The sequence below is a fragment of the Drosophila grimshawi genome, unplaced genomic scaffold, assembly GCF_018153295.1.
Source record: "Drosophila grimshawi isolate 15287-2541.00 unplaced genomic scaffold, ASM1815329v1 contig_311, whole genome shotgun sequence".
In the NCBI taxonomy this organism is placed as follows: domain Eukaryota; kingdom Metazoa; phylum Arthropoda; class Insecta; order Diptera; family Drosophilidae; genus Drosophila; species Drosophila grimshawi.
The window spans coordinates 28,029,813-28,050,789 of NW_025063098.1; the positions used below are offsets into that span (position 1 = coordinate 28,029,813).

A 20,977-nucleotide genomic window follows, 5' to 3' on the forward strand; every position below is an offset into this window, starting at 1 on the left:
AACTAAGCCCGGCACACAATTTGTAAAGAAGATTTTAATACAATTTTAAGTTATAATAATTAAACTTATTAATTGATATACACATGGGACAAACAAATTTGTCTTACTTCTTAATAACAAACCAATCTTTATTCTAAATATAAATATTAAAAAGTTCGTAATGTTGGTGGATTTGTCATGGTTCGTAAAGCATTCTTAAGCATCGTTTGCAATGGATTTGAAATCCAATACAATAATGCCGCACCGATCTATATATAGTTAAAGGCCGAAGGTATTATCCAACCTACTTGCACCAATTTCGAGTACAGGGCATATATTGTTGGCCCAGACTAACTACATGAGGTTTGCGTAGTAGTTGTTGTTACTTGCCAAAGTTAAATACAAATATGCATGTAAACAGGCATCTACTTAAGCAGCTTGCCCCGCCCAGTGGTATGCCACCACCCACCACCCACGGCCAACGGCCCTCGGCCCACACACACCCCCCACCCCACCTGCTTGTCTGCGTGCCTTGTTCTTGCCAGTGTATTAATGTTCATTGAAGCGATCAAAATCAAGTCGACTACGGCTAATGCTACGCACATTTTTTTCTTTTTTCTCTTTTTTTTTTTTTTTTTTGCTCGATCCTGTGAACTTTTGCTTGTTATTTGCAATTTGCTCCAGCAACAACACGCAATGGCAGCAGCAGCCACTGATTTTATACTATGTGCAGGCAGTTTTGTTTGTTTTTTTGTTGTTGTTGTTTGTTGTTTGTTGTTTTTTTTTTCGCTTTTGCCTTCGGTTTTTTTAAGGTCGTTTACAGCAAACATTTCGTCGAGGCCTCTGTGTGGAAGTAGGAGTATATTGAGGAGGAGGAGGAGGCAGGTTAGTATTGGGCAAATGTATGTTATTATTATGGGGCATGTTGTTAACTACCCATACGCAAAACGTACATTTTTTTTCTCATTTACTTTGGGTTTCTTCTTCTTTTTGGTGTACACGCTTTAGCATAAAACGGATTTGTGAAATCGCTTGGAAAAAATATAATCAAAATTGTTTTCAAATGACTTACAATTGCTAGCCGAGTGGGCCTCCCCCATCAGGATCCCGACCAAGGCAAGCACCTTCCAAACCAGTCTTTAGCATTCCGTAATTATGCGGCTGGGGTGTTAACTGTCAGCCAATCGGCATCCGTTAGCCGTTGGTCCGTAATTTTAGCCACGCTATTGCTGTTGACAACTAGAAAAATTGCCTTTTTATGGCCCCGTAATTTTGGGGAGTGCGGGCCAGAGCGGGGCGTAATTCCCTCAATGGAATGTGTCCAGTCTGCTCGGCTCGGCTTGAACAACTCGAGCTTGTCTACAAACTGTTTTTGGTATGCGCCGAGTTAATAGCAATGCCTGCAAGTGCCAACTGACTTCTGTTGTTTGCCCATCGACGACGAACGGACGGGAGAAGAGAGGAGGGGAGGGGAGAGGAGCTGTGGGACAAAGCACAGTCTTTTGGCAATTACTTTGTGCGCCATTGTTCGCCATCTGATCTAGTAGCCATACGAGGTATTTACTATAGGGGATATTTACTCATAGAGGTCTCATAGAGAACACACGATTGGGTTCCAACTTAAATATTCATCACATATTTAATTAGCTTATAATCAACAATCATGTTAGGTCAGCCCTCTTATAAGTCAATCCTTAAACTTTTATATATCATTTTATTTATTATGATTTATATTTTTTATCGCATTATTTATTCACATTTATTAACTGCCCCTGCAAAGAGCAGCATATAAAGTGAAAAAGCAATAGATGCTGATGAAATAAAAGGCATCGATTTATTTGTGAAGTGATTCAGTTGGCATTGCTTACGTATAGAATAAGATAAGCTCCTCAGTTGATTACATTTTGTATTCTTTAGTATTTAGCTTTATTAGCTTTATTCAATATATACTTACTGTTCTTCAATATACTTACATATTTTGTGAGCATTTTGATCCCACAGTCCTTATATCAATTTGCACAAACCTAGTTGTGTGGAATGTGTACCCCGCTTCTCCCCCTTTGTCTGCCCACACTACCTAGCCATTTAGCCATCTCTTTGACCAGCTGCTGCTGCCTTGTCATTTTCAATATTTTATGATAGCTGCCATTGAACTCTCTATGAAGCGGACATAAATTCAGAGGAACCATAGCCGAAAAACAGAAACTGAAACTGGACATCGCGACGTTTCTTGAGATGCCACCCAACTGGAACCAACAATGCAGCAAAATGTTATAGCGCAAATGCCATATACAGTTGCGCTATTGCCAATGTCCTCCTGGCCAACGGGCTCGCAGTTCGCATAAAGAGCATCGGAGACAAAAAAATACGTACACATCATCATTGTCAATTGCCGGATGTGGGCCAGACGCAAGGAGCATCTGGATTGGTATCGGGAGGGGTTATATAAATGGGAATGGCAAATGAAAGGGGGCTAAGTTTGTGGTGTGTGTGTGTGTGTGAGGGGGGGTAACAACAGCGAGTGAAGCGAGCAATCGCTGCTGCTGTATTCATTGTTGCCACGTAATTGCATTTCGCTATCGCAGATATTTATAGCTCCACTCGGTCAAGAGCAGCTTCTAGCCGGCAGCCAGCAGGCAGCAACCAGTAGCCCATTGGCCAATAGCTACCAGCTCCTACAGTGGCCATACTTTTGCCAGCAACAGATTTTTTTTCGCAGCAAACGCGGTCAACCGCAAAAGCGCAGCAGCAATAGCAGCAGCGGCAAAGTCGTTACAAGGATAAGGGATAAGGGCGTCAGAGTTGAGCGCATTGGTACTTGTTGTATTTTAATACTCTAGCAGCGGGCATTATAATATTATCACGCAATGTGTAAGTCATTTAAGGACACCTTTCCAAACCAATAAATTATATATTGACTTTATTAGCATCAAACGCAGAGTCGATATATCTATGAGTCTAACTTGGCTTAAAAGCTATCTTGACAGAACTTTGGTTTTAACTGTAATTTTGCCACAGGGTAGCACATATATCTCAAGATCGGATAATGTTGAATAGCTGCCGTTGGAAAAACACATTGTGAATATCCGACTTTGTTTATCATCATTTATCGGTCACATTAATGAATTGTTTATTTGTAGTTATCTTTATGATAATATTACAAGAAATATTTTTTAAGTCACTCCATTTTTTTTTTAGATTTATTTAGGGTTAAGATTAAATTAATAATATTTTGTGTTTTTGATGACTTCTTTTTTGTAATTGAAATGAGCACAGGGACTTTGTTTTGAAAGGGTGTGCAATCTTCTGTGTGATGTTCTTACTTGTTGTTGTTTTTGTGGCTGCTGTTGATGTTGGTGTTGAGCATTAGTCCTGGCCAGGCAAATAAAAATAAGCAATGCCTGGTCGCGCTTTGTCATTGCAGTTGCTGCTACTTCTGTTGTTGTTGTTGTTGCTACTGTTGTTGTTGTTGTTGTTGCTGTTATTGCCATCATCATGAAGCACATTGAACACCAAGCACTGAGCACTGAGTACTGAACATTGGCATTGCATTTTGCAACGCAGTGGACAGCAGCAGACCAGAAGCCCTGCCGTCCAGCAGCCCATGCAAGTTGAATATAATTTTTTTTCGCTTCAATTTGCACTCTTTGCCCACTTTTTTCTGATCTTGGCACTTATGTATATACATACATACATACATACATACCAGTAAGTAGTACGTAAGGCACTTGACAGCTGCAGCGCATTAGTGGCCACTTTAACAATGACCACCGGCGCTGGCCAATTTTTATTGAATCGAGGCGTCTTCACTCTCAAGAGGAGACCACTTTTGAATGACGGCTTATGCTCGGAACCTGGCCTGTCCTGACGTTGATAAGCTCACTTCTCAGCTGCAGGCCCAACTGAGTTGGGTCTCACAATTCAAAAAGCAAGCCAGCTTATTCATATCAATTTATGCAGGCGGCATACACACATATATGCAATCGATTTATGGAAGAGTTTACCAGTGCTTGGCTATACTTAACAAATGTTTAACCTTTCTATGTAAATTTAGTTGGCAGTTGCTTGATTTGGTAAGATTTTAAGTCTTTAACAAATGTGATTCGTTGCTGAGCGAATATTCCACTTTAAAACTTTTGTTTTGATTCTTATTTTTTAATTGTCACTTGGCATCTTTTTTAAATTTAAATTATAAATTAACATTTTTTAGTAGATGAAGAGAGATGATGAGATGAGAGTTTATTTTTTCGAACAATATTTTTAACATTTAGAGTCTCTGATGGAGCTTTATGTTAATCAATTTTAGTATCAATAATTCGAACTAATTTTTAAACATCTTTGAGAATTGCTTAATGCTAAAATTAGTATCTTATTATTATTTTTATCTCCTGAATGATAGTTTAAGCGGTACATGTTTTTCTTTTAATCAATTTGGAAAATTTCTTTGAACCTTTTCATTAGTTTGTCTCTTAAATAAATTGAAAACGTTGATAGCCTTGTGTATAATTGATTGTGAGTTTCGAAACTATTATAAAACCAAATGTTCAGTTACCTGCTTGCTTGGGCTGATGGAGTTGCTGTTAGCAAGTTTTGCCAACTTGATGCTGATGTGCTGCACTTTCTGGGCTGAAATGGAAATTTGACCTCCACTTGTGCTGTTACAAGCAGCAATTGGCATATAAATTTGCCACACACACACACACACACAGGCACACACAGGTACACACTCAGTCTCACAGTCGTACAAGCATGTAAATGTTATTGCAAGCATAATTTCCTTTTCTGCCTGCTGCTGTAGTTGTTGCTGCTGTTGTTGTTGCTGCTGCTGTTGTTGTTGTTGGTGTTACTGATGTTGTTGTTGCTGCTGTTATTGTCGTAGTTGCAGTTGCAGTTTTTGCACGTTATACGAGCCATTTGCAGCAGCAACTACATGCGACTGCATTGCGGCAGTCTTGCTGTTGCCTTTGCTGTTGCCTTTGCTGTGCCTCACTTGCCGGCAACGGTAATTGCCATTGCAGCAGCAGCAGCAGCAGCAACAGTACTTGCAACAGCAACAGCAGCAACAGAAGCAGCAGCAGGCAAAGGCAAAGTCAATTTTAGGTAAAAATTTCTAAAAATAACAATGCATAATTTACGTTTTGGCCAAGTCAAGCAATGTTACCAATGTAGCAGCTGGCAATGGGGCAAAATAACTGCCGTCTGGCTATATAATAAATAGAAAAGGATATGCGAATGCTGGCCAAAGGACATTGTTTTTGTTGCTGTTGTTGTTGATGTTGTTGTTGGTATAGTTTTTCATGTTGTTGCTGCTGTTGTCATTAGCCGTTGTGCAAATAATTTACTCAACCACATTCACTTCGATAACTAACCATTGTGATGTTACTCCTGCTGCTGTCTAGCGGCCATTATAGCCATTGTCACACATACGACTCGTGTGTGTGCCACTGCTGCCACACTGCTACATACACACACACACACACACACACACATTCGATCTCTCTTAGCGTGTGTGTGCGTGTTCCCTTATTGATTTCAATTAACATGCAACAGCATGTCTCTTTGGTGTATAAATATGCACACACTGAAACATACTCATGCACTGAGAGAACAACTCTTATAAATCTGCTAGAAATATGCTGAGAAAATAAGGCGTTTATTTTAGATATAGCTCAGATTTACAGTAAGCAAGCAAACTTTTCTTTTCATTGTTAAAGAATTTACGATATTGAATAACTTTACAATTGAATCACATTTTTGATAGTTATGAAACAAGTATGCAAAGTTCAGAACCAGCAATGACTGGTATTAATTTTATAATAATATATAGTTTTACAACAATTAAAGCTGTACTTGTTGCTGGCTAGTTTTGAATTCAACACAGCTTCATTTGAAACGTTAAACGTAGGTGAGTTCTCATGACGGAGTTGAATTCTGTCAGTGTATTGGCAAGCATAGATGGAGGCTGCATGGTTGCCGGCTCGTGCTGCATGCAACATTCAATCGTTGTCGTCTCTGCTGGCATTGTCTGCAGCTGATGCTGCTGCTTTTCAATCTTTTCGTTGGCTAATGTTACACTTGTGCATCGTTACAGTTTTCCAGTATCGATGCCACTTAGTGTGTGTGGTCGTGGGGTGGCAGAGGTCACTGCTGATGCTCTTCTTTCAATAATTATCAATTTGTGAGCACATGTGTGTGCGTGTGTGTGTGAGTGTGTGTGTGTGTGTGTGCATAGATTTGGTTCGTTTTGTTTATCTACTTGTGTTTAGGTTTAGGGCATTTTGCTGATGCTATATGTTGGGCAAACAGTGCGTATGCGTGTTGTTTTGTGTTCTGTTGTGCGATGTTGTTTTCTGTTGTGGTTGTTTGCTCTTACTGCTTACAGTAAATTGTGCATAAAAGTTGTGCTATAAATTGTGTGCCTAGTCTCTGACATTCTTGAGCTTGCTTTAAGCCGGACAGCTGCAATCTCTGCAGCTTGTTCGACTGATTTAAATATTTGTTTTATGTCGATGCACACATTCATTCATCCAGCAGTGCAAATATGCCTACTTCTAATCGTGCAAATTGCTTATTTTTTTTTATCGATACTCCTATATTCAGAGTCATGTATAAATATTTACCATACAGCAAACAAAGTGAAACTGATTTTAATTGAAAGCTGTATATATACTAGAAAATAATATAAATACAGTGACACAGAAATCTCTTGCAACTAAAAGCTACTTTCAATTGGGTGCTATAAGGACTGTTTTTGGTTTGGTTGTTTGTAAAGCTCCAGTGCTTTGACAAAGGTTTTCAGATAATGCAATTCTTGAGAAATACTTTAATAAACGATTAAAACAAAAAAGTTGTGCTCAGTAAAATTATTTAACTGGAATTACTTAAGAGCATTATTAATTTTCATCATTAAATTCATAATTTTGCTTTTTCTAAGTCTGCAGCACAACATTTAGGCTATCTATAGTGAAATCATACAGATGCCAACTTTAAGTTAAATTAAACTTATACTTTCTCCAAATTATAATTTCTCCTCTAATTCAATTACAGTTGACAAGCTTTTAATTAATTTATCGTTTGCTCATTTGAATACCGATAACCGAAATCGCTGAATTTTCTATAACTTTTTGTCGTCGATAGAGTTGCATATACTTACCCATTTAACTTCCCATTTAATAATGAAATAGTTTAGTAAATTTGTTTGTTTTCTTTATTTTTATCAAGCTTAATATATAAATTGGCAGCTATATATACATTGCATATACTAATGTGTGTATGTGCTTCGGCTGTGTTGTGTTTAATAATTCTTTGACATTTGGTTAATAAGTTAAGTTAAAGTTGAGTTTTCTTTCTCTGCTACCAACTACGACTCTTTTGTGGCTCCAGCAAGTGCTAATGAAGCCAATTATGTATGTATAATAATAGGTATATATTTATATATATATATGAAATATATGTATATATTTTACAGGTTTAGCATGCGCGGTCTTTAGGGTATTGTCTTGGATACTAAATACTTCATCGTTGTTTAATTTGCTTTCATTATGTAAGTTGTGGGTAGTCGTTATTTGTAAGGCTTCTCTGTCTCTACTTTTTTTCAGTCTTTAAAGTCAACTGTTTAAGAATATATAGCTGTATATATATATATATATTTATATATATATTTGTGTGTGTGTGTGTGTGTGAGTATTTCTTAATATTCTTTGTGCATACTTAACGCTGTGTGGCAAGCCTTTTTCAACCCGCTGTTATAGCGGCTGTAACTGCTCCTTGCTTTTGGCATCTTATTCCTGGCTGGTGGCTGTTGGCTGTTGGCTTCTTGCTCATTATGCCACAATTTCAGGATGGTTGCTGATATCCCAACTGCCTTGGCTTTTGTGTGTGCTTTATTTTATTTGTTTTATTTACTTATTTTTCTGTGGTAATTTTTTTTTGTTTTCATTTTTTGTATTGTTTAAAAGCCCAATTTTTTTAAGGCTTTGAGGTCTACATCGCCATAGTAATCCTCGCTATAAACGAAATATTAAAAAATACATGCATAAATATAAATGTTGTGTTTTTATACCCTGCGTTTACTATATTTCAAGAAAGGCACACTGATTTTTGCTTTAGCTTTACGTTGATTTGTTTAATTAAATTCTGTTTTGTGAAAATGCTTTTGTTTGTTTATTTTATTTCTTTTCTTTGTTTTCCTACCTCGCTTGCCACGTGTTTGAGTTATTGTTTGGAATGCTGTGGAATAATATTGTAACAGGATACAGTTAACAAGAACAAATTGTATTAAGTAACAATCAGCAGAGGCAGAATTTTCTGTATTTTTTTAAACTTATGTTTTCAGTCCCTGATATGCTGTGATATTCTGATTGCAACATTTCTGAATAGCTGTGTAGCCCAGCCATCGCGCCCTTTGTCTAATAAATCAACAAAGGATTTTTTTATGATAACAATAATTAAAAAAATAATTTTGTTAAAAATAACAACAGTTTGTTCTTGTAAGAAGAGCTGATGAAAAGGCGACTTGTGCTGCTGGTGCCGCTGGAGCTGCTGCACAAGGATTTGCTTCAGAGCCCGCAGAATGTCCGATGTTGAGGGCAAAGCAACAGGGCATCAAGGATTAAAAGAAGATGCTCGCTTGTATCATGACATCCCGCAATAACAACAAAATCAACGGCTCGAGCCACAACCACACACATACAGACTGAGAGAGAGAGTGGCCATAGGGAAACAGCAAATTGGCTTTAAAGCGCGCCAGGACACATGGAGAAGGCAGGAAGAGGGGAGGACGAAGGCGATGTCAAGCAACAGCAGGACATGTACGCAGAACTTCATAGAAAATGCGCGATGCGGTCTGTTCGAGTCCAGCAAATGACAAAAAGCACAAAGCTATTAAATTAAATTAAATGGAATTGTCTAAAACCCTAGGACATGGCATAGTAAGCCACAAAATATGGACAGAAATTGTTTGCTATCTTTCTTTTCTGTATTTTTTTTTGTATTTTTATAATATTTATTTCTGTGTGCATTGTTTTTGCCGAAGATAATGCGCTCTGTTAGAGCTAGACTGTATATATATATATATATATATATATATATATATGATATATAAGTATTATATATTTATGTGGTCTTAGCGTTTAAGTATTGGCAGGCAGTTAGTTTAATGTGCTTGCTGTGCGTTTATGAGATCATTAAAATTAATTAGAGTCAAAACGTTAAAAGGATTTTCACAGACAGATAAACAGAGTGGTTATTATCCATCAACAGCAGAATCAGCAGCAGAAGCAGCAGCAGAAGCCACAGAAGTCCTGCTCTCTGCAAGGACATGGCTATATTTTTGTATCTTCCTTTCGCGACTGTGTGGCAAGCGGGTTGTCTAACTTTGTTTAATCATTTATGTTTATAAAACACTTTTATGTCCTGCCCTAACCCCACCCCGCACCCACACTTCCCCAACATTCATAACTCTCGCTTCCTCAGTTTATCCCCCTCGGATCAAATCTGCTGCTGTTAACGGAGCAAAGGACTCACTACCAGTGCAGATGCGCTGCAAAACACTTTTAATTGGAGATTGCTCACAGCTACAAAAAGAAGAAGAAAAAAATAGTACAATAATAGCCACGTTAAAACTGCGTTCAGCAGGTAAAAGCAAAATATGATAACAAGACTTGGAAGTCTTTGTTGTTGTCCTTGCCAGGTTTTGAGTTGCATTTCATTCCCTCTTTCTCTCTCTCTCTCTCTCTCTTCTAGTATCGCTATCTCTGTTGCATTTACCACACTGTTAAGTAGACCAAGCAACAAACGGGGCCAAGAACGAATTATGTGCATTTCGGCCACTTTCTACAAATTTATCCAAAAATGTTGCAGTCCTTTTGCGCACGCTTTCAACCAACCAAGCTATGCTTCCTCTTTCACACACACACACACACATACACACCAAATGTCCTTTCTGACGCTTAGGCAACTTTGTGCAGTGCCTGCGCCTTGAGTTCTGTAGAGTTTTATAATTTTTATTTAATTAGTTTTAAAACTCTTTCAAAAATGTGGCAAGTATGCGTGTGCATGTGTGTGTGTGTGTGGTTGTGCACACAAAACACACACTTACACACACACATACACAGAGCCAAAATTCAACGGCAAGCAGGGAATAGTAAAGTTTTGCCAGCTTTTATGATTTAGTGAAGGAGAGCAGCCTTCCCGTTTCCCTACTCTGCACTGTCATCTGCTAGTTTTGGCGCTTTTATCGAGGTACCACTGCCCACGTGCTAGTGTGGTGTCCTTGTGTGCTTGTGTGCGTGTTTGGTTCTGCCTGCAATTGTGTTGATAATTTGAAAATTCATTTAAAGTTTTTGTATCGCGTTTTGTTTATAGAATCTAATGAATAATTAACAAAGTTCTTGTGCATTTCAAAAGATGTCAACGACGCTAACTCTGCAGTCGCAGTCAACGCTGCCGTCGACAGCATTGCCAACGTCTTCGCTGGGCCTGGCCGAAAAGGCTGCCAACTTTTCATTTGCGACAAATATGGCTGGCGTCGCAAAGTTTTCTGTTTACTTATTATTTACATACTCTACGACTTTACAACAGCAAAGTCTGACAACCGAAATAGCGCAAAAGCACATGCCGCCTCCCTCCACTCCTTCAACCCACCCTCACATGGATTTTTCCCACATCCCCCAAAATTATAAATAATTTACGAGTGTTTATGAGATTGCCTCATACTTTTCACAGTCGTGAGTCGCCCCAAAAGATTGTTTGACTTGCAGTTGCTCAAATGGAGCTTTAAATCGTGAAACTGGGCTAAACCTTTGTCTAGGTGCTGCTTTGCTTTTACTTTCAGTACGTTCTGAGGGTCTTTAAAGTACTGGGTTCAGATTTTGGTGCAGAGAGCTTGAAAACGATTTTCAAATATTATTGTGGTTAAGAGGAAAATTACAGGCTTGATGGCAGATTGATGGAAAATACATGGATTAAAGAAAGGATTAAAGTAAGGAATGTGAAGAATGTAAAAGTTCAAGTTCCCAAGAAATTTTCATTGAAATAAAAATGAATTTTAATAAAATATTTAACATGCTGAAAAAATAATATATATTTTTAAAGTTGAAAGGCCCAAAAACATTTATCTGATCAAAATCAGCCCAATGGAATGTCTATATAATTAGATATTATATTGGAAACATCCTTTTTCTGGAAGTGTGTGTCTTTTTAGCTTTTCTTTCCACTTTTTTTTTCAGCCTGTTGATAAAAATAACTATTTGTTTTTCTTTTTTAGTTTTTTTGTGTATATTTTTTGTTTTTTTTTTTACGTATAAAATAAAATTATAAGCTTATAAACAAAGATCACTTAAATGTACAAATCTCTCAATTTTACTCTTAATTATGAAAGATTTTTCTCTCCTCGATGTTGTTGTTTTGATTACATATGCTTAAGAATTTTGAAATTTGGAAGACAGACATATGTATCAACAATTTGACTCATGGATGGCATAAAATAGAAACGACAGGAATGTGTACGAAAATTGTTGAGCATTGAACTGATTGATTGAACGATATTGCGTCGAAGAAAGTAGATCGATTTTGGAAAGCGGGTTGAGTATTTTAAATTGTTAGGTGACTTTGTGATGCGAGAGTGGGAAAGTTTGGGGCCAAGTTGGGAATTGAGTTGATATTGTTGTAGTTGTTGTTTTTTGTTTTTGATTTTTACTGTTATAGTATTGTTGCTGTTGTTTTTTTTTTTTTTTTAGTTATTGTTGTTATGTTTATGAGGTGGCAGCTTTGGTTTTGGGCGCTTTCTTGCGACCTTCAGTGTTCAATCCAGCTAGAAGCTCGCTTTTGCGGATGCTCTTCAGATCCAGATCACCATAGTAGTCTTCGCTGCAATTGTAAAGGGACGTGGTAAAGACATATGTGAGAATAGGCCAAGAGATATGTGGTATGTATGTTACAGTGTATGTGTGTCCAATGCATGTTTCATGAATAGATTAGAGTGAGAAAAAAAACCAAAATAAATAATCAGGTGCTGACGACTAAGGCAGGTTTTTGTTTTGTCGCTGTAACTGTTGTTGTCTGTGGTGTCTGGTGGTGCAAGCGTGGTGGCAAAAATAAAACTCAAAACTCAATCACAGGCGATTCAAGCAAATCAAGCAAAACCAGGTGCCGAATATAGTGTATACGCAAATAGTCACGTTTAATTTATATATATATTTATATATACATATTTGTGCAGTTAACTTACCAGCCGGGAACATCCTCGGGATCCTCGCAGTTGCCAGTGCCATCGCTATCGCCAATCTTGAATACAGTGCCAATGGGGCAGCCATATTCACGTGCAACACCCTCCAAGCAGATATAGTACTTGCGGCAATCCTCGGGATGTGCGTGACGCGAGAAGGATCCAGCATTAGCCAGCTCACCAGCAGCTGGGCACGCGAAGCCATTAGCAACCTCTGCAAGGATCAGTTAATTAGCTGAGCTCTTGTTAATTGTCATTTTTTTTTCTAGCTTTCTTACCTTCGTTCTTGCACTCGGGCACCTGATCAGCCCACATGCAGACGCGGGCATCGCGATCGTAGGCCAGGCCGGGAGAGCACTGATATCTGGATGGTTCACCGTTCCAGCAGTTCCAGAACACATCGCATTTGTTCTCATCGGGGAAGATGCCATACAAACGCGAGCAGTGTGGCGTGGTAATTGGTGGTTCTGTGAATAGATAGAAACATTATTAGAAAGTCTTCAATTTGTTTCAACTTGTTTTCTATTTATAACAGTTCCAAAGTTCAAATTAAATTACAATCAAGCTTTGCATATACAATGGACTTTTTCCTTATACGATTTGAGTTCCAATCAATTTAAATAATTGTTTTCATTTATTTTAATTAGGCTTTAATTATTTTTTTTACATTAAAAATACCAATTATTCACAGAGCTTGTGCAATGGAGTTGGAACATGTATTCAAATTTATATATTTTAATCGGGAAATAATAAATATGGCTGAGTGGAATATTTCAACATATTTCATCATTAAAAATAATAGTTGTATTCGTATATATTTAATTAAAAAATGATTCAACTTTCATTCCAGTTACGTGGAAAAACATGTTTAGCAAAGAATTTAATTAAGACAGTAACGGTTTACAACTAATTTGTAAATTTGCGTAGATATTTAGGACTCACCCAGCTCAGTGCGCTCGCCACATTCCACATTGTGCAAGTAATCACAGTTCTCCGTTAGGAATTTGGAGTCGTTGGCATCGAAGGCGAGACCATTGCCGCAGGTCTTCAGTTCGGAGACGCCATTGTCGCACTTCCAGTATTTATCGCAGGACGTATCGTGTGGATAGAAACCAAAATCATCGGGGCATTTGAAGCTCTGTTGGGCCACAGCTGTAATTAAATGCAAGAGAAAAGAGGAGGGCGTTAATTAGGCATATGTGTAAACTCAAATAGGATCGAGTGCAGTTCAAACTAATTGAAATCAATTTGTTGCATTATTTATGGGACATCTAAAAATGTAATCAGCCCCAAAGTGCCCCCATGGGCATGCATGCCATGTTCAAACAATTGCCCAACAATTGCCAATGTCAATGGGCGGGTAAACTGCTATACAATCGCATATGTATATTAAATACCGACACATATACACACAATCTCGTACAATTCAATACGTTTTGATGTGCACAACAATTTGTCATCTTGCGCAAAAGACATTCACTTTAAAAAGTCGTCTGAGACGATGTCTGCCAATAAATCTTCTCTTGGCAACTTTCAACAGACAGCTCTTGAGCTCTAGAGAGACCCGAGATCCACAACATATACTCGTTGGTAGTGCGTTGACAGCTCAGGGCCAACTGCATTTACTTTTAGCGCATGTTTTTGTTGTTTTTGTTGGTGTCTGTTTTTTTTATTATTTTTATTTTTTTTTTTTTTTTGGCGATGAAATTACAGTGTCACCGTCAACGAAATCGACATCCACACCGTTGCCCGAGCCCTGTGGCAGAGTTGAAGCACCTGAAACGCGCCACCAAGGACTTATCATCGTTGCCTCTCTCTCCCGTCTCGCTCACTCTCGCTGTGTTGCACGTTTGGAGTTTAGTGCAACCGCAATGCGTAACGAACTAAATTGCATTTATACACCCTAACTAATGTGGTATTTTTAGCCGGCTGCGCAATGCATTTGATTTAATTTCTTTTCATTTTGTTTTATTGCTAAATTTAAAATAAATGGCAACAGCCGCCAACAAATATTTATTCACGTTACAAAGCAAAAACGAAATAAATACAAAATCGACTCGCTTATGTATATATCGCATATGTATATATCCTGTAACTATCCTCCAATCCCAATGCGCCGCGTGATAATCTAATTGCAAAGCCGCAAAACTGCGGTCAAACTTCAAATGCTCAATCAGAAGTGCGCCTGCCATACCTGCCCTGCTTGCCACGCCCTATTCTCAGTCTGCTGTTAAGCGTATCAAACATCACCACATGAATGTTAAAAACAAAAAACCAAAGTTATAAAAAAATAGCCAGCCTGAAGCGCCTCTTGACAAACCAAACAACATGCAATTTTCATGTTGTGCCAACTAATCAAAAATCAAAATTTATTATAAACTTGCGAATTTGTGTTGTGCACAGCAGAAATCAAACCGTTGGCTATTATGAAATTATTTGTTGAATTTAATTAAAAGTTTTTTCCCATTTTATTTAGCACTGGTGTAAACAATCTGATCAACTACATAAATTCCACAACGCACACACATTCATAAACAAGCATTTTATTAAAATTCCTGGGTTCATATTTGTTATGCGAAATTTTGTGGTCAATGGGTCAGTTGGGAGCTGTTAGTCAGTTGCATTATACATTTGTATGAAGCATGCATTACATGTTTTCTATTCACTTGTGTTTACTATAATAATGTTAATTATAGATATATTTTGATTCAGCAGCAGTCAGTGTTTTTATTTTTTGTTTAGCTGGATTTAACTTTTATATTTTAATTGGATTTAAAATGTAGCTCAACTCAACACATTTTAATGTGCTTAGTTCGCGATATTTTGAAATGAATTTTGCGACTATTTATTTTTGAGGGTGATTTTTAAATTTTGTTTAAAGTTTATTATAATTATTATTATTTCGATGTGATTTTATTTAATCACAATTAAAATTAATTTTCCTATAATCTTCTGCGCAGTTTGTATGGCTAACTTTCTGGTTATAAGTGGGGTGGCTGCGAACCTCAGGTGTGCCGCCAGTAAAGGAACATTTCAAACAGGCACTCTTATGTATACTGCATCCAAGCACTTAGCAGCTGAGCAGAAACACACACACACACACACACACTCAGATATGTGCACACAACATTTAACAACTAACAAACAAAACCAAACTCACGAAGTGTACCAAGCCAACAGTTATAATAATTTAGTTTTGTTGTTGCCACAACCGAAGCAGTTCACAAAAAGCGCAATCCAACATGAGTACAGCAACCATTCAACGTCCCCCAACCAACGCAGCCTCCTTCTAAGGCAAACAGGCCATTGAAAGGGCTTTGGGTATATGGGCATGCCTGTGTATTGCCTGTGGCTGCAACAGTGGCAGCCACATCAGCAGACCGCAACACTAATGCGCTTACATTTCTGTGTGTGTACATAGCAAGGTGCATGCCCACACTGATGATTGCATTGAGATATGTGTGTGTTATGTGGAGAGTGTGTGTGTGTGTGTGTATTTGTCGCGTAGCGTAAATGCCACATGTTAACTAAACAATTACCTTTGAGCAGCTGCTCTTTGCTGCTGGCACAAGTGGCATATACGCAATAAATTGTGGCACTAAGAGAAGCGTCTGGCTAGGGCTATGGCTATAATGAAAGCTAACTGGACAGCGAGTAAATAAAAAAAAAAACCATAGAACTCAAACCATAATATACACTTGGTTCAGATTGAGAGATATTTATTTTAGTGCAATATTTATATTATATGGTTCAATTATTGGCTTATAGACTGCAACCAGTTCTATTATGAATGTGTATAAAACCTCGCACGATTTGTGCCTGACATGCACATTAGAATTTAAATGCGATTACTTGAAATTAATGGTTTCCTTGGCATTTCCTTGAATCGATTTAAAAATAACTATCGTCCGAACCTGATGTCATAAGTAGAATATTTAAACTGCTAATTGAAATGAAACATTCTAGATGCTGGCCTGCTAAATGAAAACGAAAGCAAACGACAGATTCTAGGTTGCCCAAACCGGTTAAGCGAGAACATTGAACAGTGGCAGTTCTTAGTAACCCACTCGCTTCTGGGCTAAGATCGGTCGTCTTTTCGATTCCGGCCGGCGCGCCTTGCATTTTTGTAAACAAGTGTTAGTCATGCCTCAGCTGACCAATTGGCCAATCTCATAAATTAGCGGCTGTAGTTAGACTGATTGCCGCATGTTGCATGTTGTTTAATTTGCTGTTTGCAGTAATTGTTTTATCTATCAATTTTGAGCGGTTAATTACGCTGTTGTTTTTTCCTTCTGGGTCTGTATTTAAATAATAAATTTTTATTGACATTTTAACAGTAAAACCGCCAATTGTAATGGTTTGTCGGTTGAATGCTTTTCATTTGAGCTGCTGGCATAGTTGCTGTTGTTGTTGCAGTTTATATCTACTGCTGTTCATCCGGTCGTCCATTAACATAATCATTTAATTAACCAAAGCTGTACACACACACACACACACACACAGATACATTATAAACTTGATAAGGCAACTCATAACGCAGAAATTATTATTGAAAATGGAAAAAAAAAGAAATTGAATTAATTTATGTTTCACCTAAATGACAGACATTGTCAAGATGCAAATAATACAAATAAATGAATAATTTAAGTTGAATAATGTACACATTTACAATTTGCAACTACATTATTTATTCACAACAATGCCAAATGATATGTGATATGCATATGGCATAGCATTATAACAGCCCCAAGGCAATTAATTCCCAAACGCGAGTCAGAGAGAGTGAGAGCCATTATATCAAACAACTCGAGCGCAATTTATTTAAATATAAGTGCATACTATATATCAGATCATAATGACTGCATGCTCGATTAACTCTAGCTAAGGTGAAAGACAATACAATATTAACTCAAAGGCTAAGTTTGGAAATTTCTATTATATCATATTATAATTTTAAAATAATATTTACTAATAAGCCAACCAATCAGAGATGTTAATCTTGCATCTTGATTGTATATATTTCATCTTATATCTTTACCAATCTGAATTACCATCACTCTTCGAATTTTCTAAAATAAAATAATCTATCAAAATTTCTAGTAGTTTTGATCAAATATAATACATACTCTATCAAATAAATAACTACTTGCCCAAGGTCCCTCCGATTAGAATAGATGATCTAATTACTGCTATTGACTTTATATATTTTAGTAAAAATTGTTTGTGTATTTTGCCTATGTCTAAATTTGGCAAATTGCTTTCTATCTCGCTTTCAGTTGAAAATCTCTGAAGTCTTTAGGATTTACTTCAATTCCTAACCTAACTCAACATTTTGATCTCTTGCGAACTGCTGTTGAGCACGGCACTCTTAAGCCATCCATCAATGCTTGTCATCTATGACATTCCTTTCTAAATGCATATCATAACTTTATGGGCTACGTGTCCTGCAAATATCATGACAAATAATGACAAATTTGCATTTCAAGTCATGCAGCCTGCACTACAGTGACTCATAAATAAATGAATATCAAGTGAGAGAGTGCGGGAGCATTGAACTCCGCCGAGCAGGCTAGAAGTGTGTTAACACACACACACCCCCACTTGGGGGCAACAAATTCCAGCGAAAAACACTTGAAGAGCTCTGTCTATATATATATATATATATATATATATATATATATATTTATATGGTATATGGTAGGTATCTTGTGGTCGGGCACTGAATTCAAGCTCATAATCGTTAGCCGCAAGAGCTGCAATCAGAGGTTCAGTTTTTCTAGCACTACCTTTAGACTCTAGACACAATAGGTGTTTTGTGGCACTTGTAACTATCTATCATTTGGGTTTGTGGCAAATTTGTATGTTGAGTTGCTGTTGTTGCTGTTCTTTGTTGTTGCTGTTGTTGCTGTTCTTTGTTGTTGCTGCTGTTGTTGCCATTGTTGTCTAGGCTGTGCTGCTAGAGCGGCAAGACATTGCCGGCCATATAAATCAAGAAAATTGCTGACATTTAAGCACGTTTCATTTCATTTCGGTTCGTTTACACAGCAACAGCAGCAACAACAACAGCAGCAACAACAACAGCAACAACAACAACAGCTCTTTTAGAAGCATTTCCGCTAAATGTTGCTGCCTGCTGACAGTCTTGTGGCCTGTTCTCTTACCCAAAAAAGAAAAAAAAACAGTTTTTGCATATAGGTACTCTCCGTTGTAGCGCCATAATGATATTTAAATATTTACCTACATTGCTGCCGGCATGCAACAACGTATGTGGGTTAATCTGCGTTTGAATTGTTTGCCTATTGTTTGTTGCTCGTTGTTCGTTGTTGTTCTGTTTGCTGTTGCTGTTGCTGTTACTGTTGCTGTTATTATTGTTTGTTGTTGTTGCTGTTGTTGTTGAGGGTTTGGCGCGTGGCTTGTGCGTCATCTATGTCATCGTAAGCTCAATAGTTTCTAACGCGTCATATCGAGCAATAAATCCGCTTTAGCCGCCTTGCCTTAGTTACAGATATATACATATATATATATATATATTTTTATATATATTTTCAAATTTACCGCATCGACGACAGCCTGAGCTGAGGCTTTAAATTGCAACTGCCACCAAAAATGTGGCATGCAAATTGACTTTCGAGTAGCGTCAGCGCATTTAAGAGTTGTATATATCTGTGGCTGTTGTTGTTTTTCCTTTGCAAGGCTCCCCGCAACACTTGTTTGGCCCCATAAATCAGCGCAGATACAAACAGCTAATATGTGTCTGTGTGTGTGTGTGCCTGCCCCTAATGCAGCTGTATATATATACGTATGTGTGTTGGCCATTTCATTTGATTTTGTTGCCACAAAATAAAAACTTTTCAAGCGTGACTTGCTGCTGCGATGTAGCAATAACAAAATGGCAACACATATATACATATATTGTTTGTATTTGTTACGCTTTTTGCTGCCGCTGATACTAAACCGCAGCAGCAGCAACAGCAGCAGCAGCAACAGCCAGTGCAAAAAAAGTATGTATATTTGAAAGAAGCATCAAGGAGGAAAAAAAATACGTCGCGCAACCAAATGCGGAAATTTATTGTGTTTTTCGTTGGTTTTTTCGGAAATGTTTTGAACGCTTAAATTGTTTATCGCGGTGATTAGCATGCTTGTGGCAACATTTTAGGCCAAGTGCTTGCTTATTTGCTCGTTCAAGCAATGTGAGCGACTCTCGTTGCATAATTTTTAATTCAACAACATCAAATGCTGCGGCAACATCGACCACAGCCAACTTGAACTTGACAATGCGCTTCTTGCATTTGTTGTTTCGGCCTCATTAAGTTTTGTTGCCGTTGTTAAGTTTAACAACATCGCAAATTGTTACCAATTACAAAATAAAACAGCTAAAATCGCCTGGCAAAAATGCATAGCACGCAATTAGCTATTGGCTTTACATATTTTGTTTTGCTGCTCTTGCTTTCAGTATTTTTTTGCGTTGCTGAGTTGAATAACCAAAAAAAAAAAAAAAGCGTCAACAACAATGTGTCGACGGAAACACCACATTGATGGCCCAGATGAAACAAGTTTTTGTTGTTAATGGGCATGTTTGGGGCGTGGCAGGGGGCAGCTTGCGGCGTAGTTAAAATGCCTGCTGTTTAAAACACGCAGTTTATTTTTCAATTGAAAAGACATTTCAATGTCAATGTCATGCAAATGTGGCTAACAGAAGAATTGGCCTGGCTAAGAGCTAAGACTAAGTCTAAAGATAATTTAACAAAGATCATTGATTTTGTTGTTGTTGTTGTTGTTGCTGTTGTTGCTGTTGTTGTTACTGATGATGCAAGCATAGGCAGCCGAGCCGAACCAAACAACGCCTGTTGTAACTTATTTTGCACTTTTAAAGGCGTCGCCCCGATGAGGTAATGAAATCGAAGCAAAAATCAATAGATACAGATACAGATACAGATACACGGCAATAGATACGTGCAAGCGAATGCTGGTGTTGGGGAAACAAATACAAAACAAAAATGAAGAAAAATGCAAGTAAACGTGTCGGGTTGCTGCAACATGGGCCTCTGGCTCGATTACGCTTATGGTTGGTTTGCATTTCGATTTTTGCCTTTGTATTTTCTGTTCATTTTTCCGCCTTCTATTTGTGAAGTTGGTAAAAGTGGGGCAAGCGCTCGAGCGATAGTTGATCAGATAGAGTTGATCACTTATTGCACAAGCAGCAGCAGCAGCAGCAACACCACCACCACCATGACTACCTCGCTCGAAATGTTATAACACACTTTGATTTTTGAAAACACTATTTTTTTCTTTGGAAACACTGGCGTTGCTCAAGTGTCCTTCAGCAAGGTGCACGCTCGCTGATTACGCAAGCGTGCTTGCTCCTGAAGAGTTTTCTTCATTTTTTTCTCTCTGAGTTGACTTCTTTTTTTTATGTATTTTTATTTTATTATTTTATTTTTTTTTGGTAACATCATATAACTATCAAGTAATACATACCGGCTCCGAATAATGCCACAAATACAACTAAAAATTTCTTCATTGTGTGGTTGTTTTTGTTTGTTTGTTTGTTGTTGTTGTTTCGTAATAACGTTTTTAGCCGTTTGTTGTTGTTGTTGTTGTTGTTGCTCGACGAAACGTAACCCGAATCTGAGATTGAGCAAAAAGGGGGAGAAGCACTTTTGAAACCAAAAAACTTGACAAGCGCACACCACTTGGACCGACGAGACTTGAAACTGTGTGTGGCTGTGGCTGGTGCGGGAGCTTTTTATACCGCTGCGCATGCGCGCCAGC

General features: G+C 37.8%; 1 protein-coding gene across 2 annotated transcripts; it reads right to left on the reverse strand.

Annotated features, from left to right (window-relative positions):
* Positions 1-7,172: 7,172 nt before the first annotated feature.
* LOC6569647 (protein obstructor-E) lies at positions 7,173-20,922 on the reverse strand. Of its 2 annotated transcripts, none has more exons than XM_032741583.2 (5): positions 20,684-20,922; positions 13,148-13,357; positions 12,484-12,672; positions 12,209-12,419; positions 7,173-7,985 (listed from the first exon to the last, which is right to left on the reverse strand). In XM_032741583.2, the coding sequence occupies exons 1-5, from the start codon at positions 20,724-20,726 to the stop codon at positions 7,931-7,933; spliced, it is 708 nt and encodes a 235-aa protein (XP_032597474.1). In that variant the 5' UTR covers positions 20,727-20,922; the 3' UTR covers positions 7,173-7,930. The 2 variants fall into 2 exon arrangements, with proteins under 2 accessions (XP_032597474.1, XP_001996074.1); XM_001996038.3 differs by lacking the exon at positions 7,173-7,985 and adding an exon at positions 11,228-11,847.
* Between the last annotated feature and the right edge of the window lie 55 nt (positions 20,923-20,977).

What these genes read in the sequence shown, in the direction of transcription:
- LOC6569647 (XM_001996038.3), bottom strand. Translation starts at nt 20,726, where the DNA reads ATGAAGAAATTTTTAGTTGTATTTGTGGCATTATTCGGAGCCG. An exon ending in TGGCGAGCGCACTGAGCTGG is followed by an intron (nt 12,673 to 13,147) that starts GTGAGTCCTAAA and finishes ATCTATTCACAG; the next exon opens with AACCACCAATTACCACGCCA. An exon ending in GCCCGAGTGCAAGAACGAAG is followed by an intron (nt 12,420 to 12,483) that starts GTAAGAAAGCTA and finishes TGATCCTTGCAG; the next exon opens with AGGTTGCTAATGGCTTCGCG.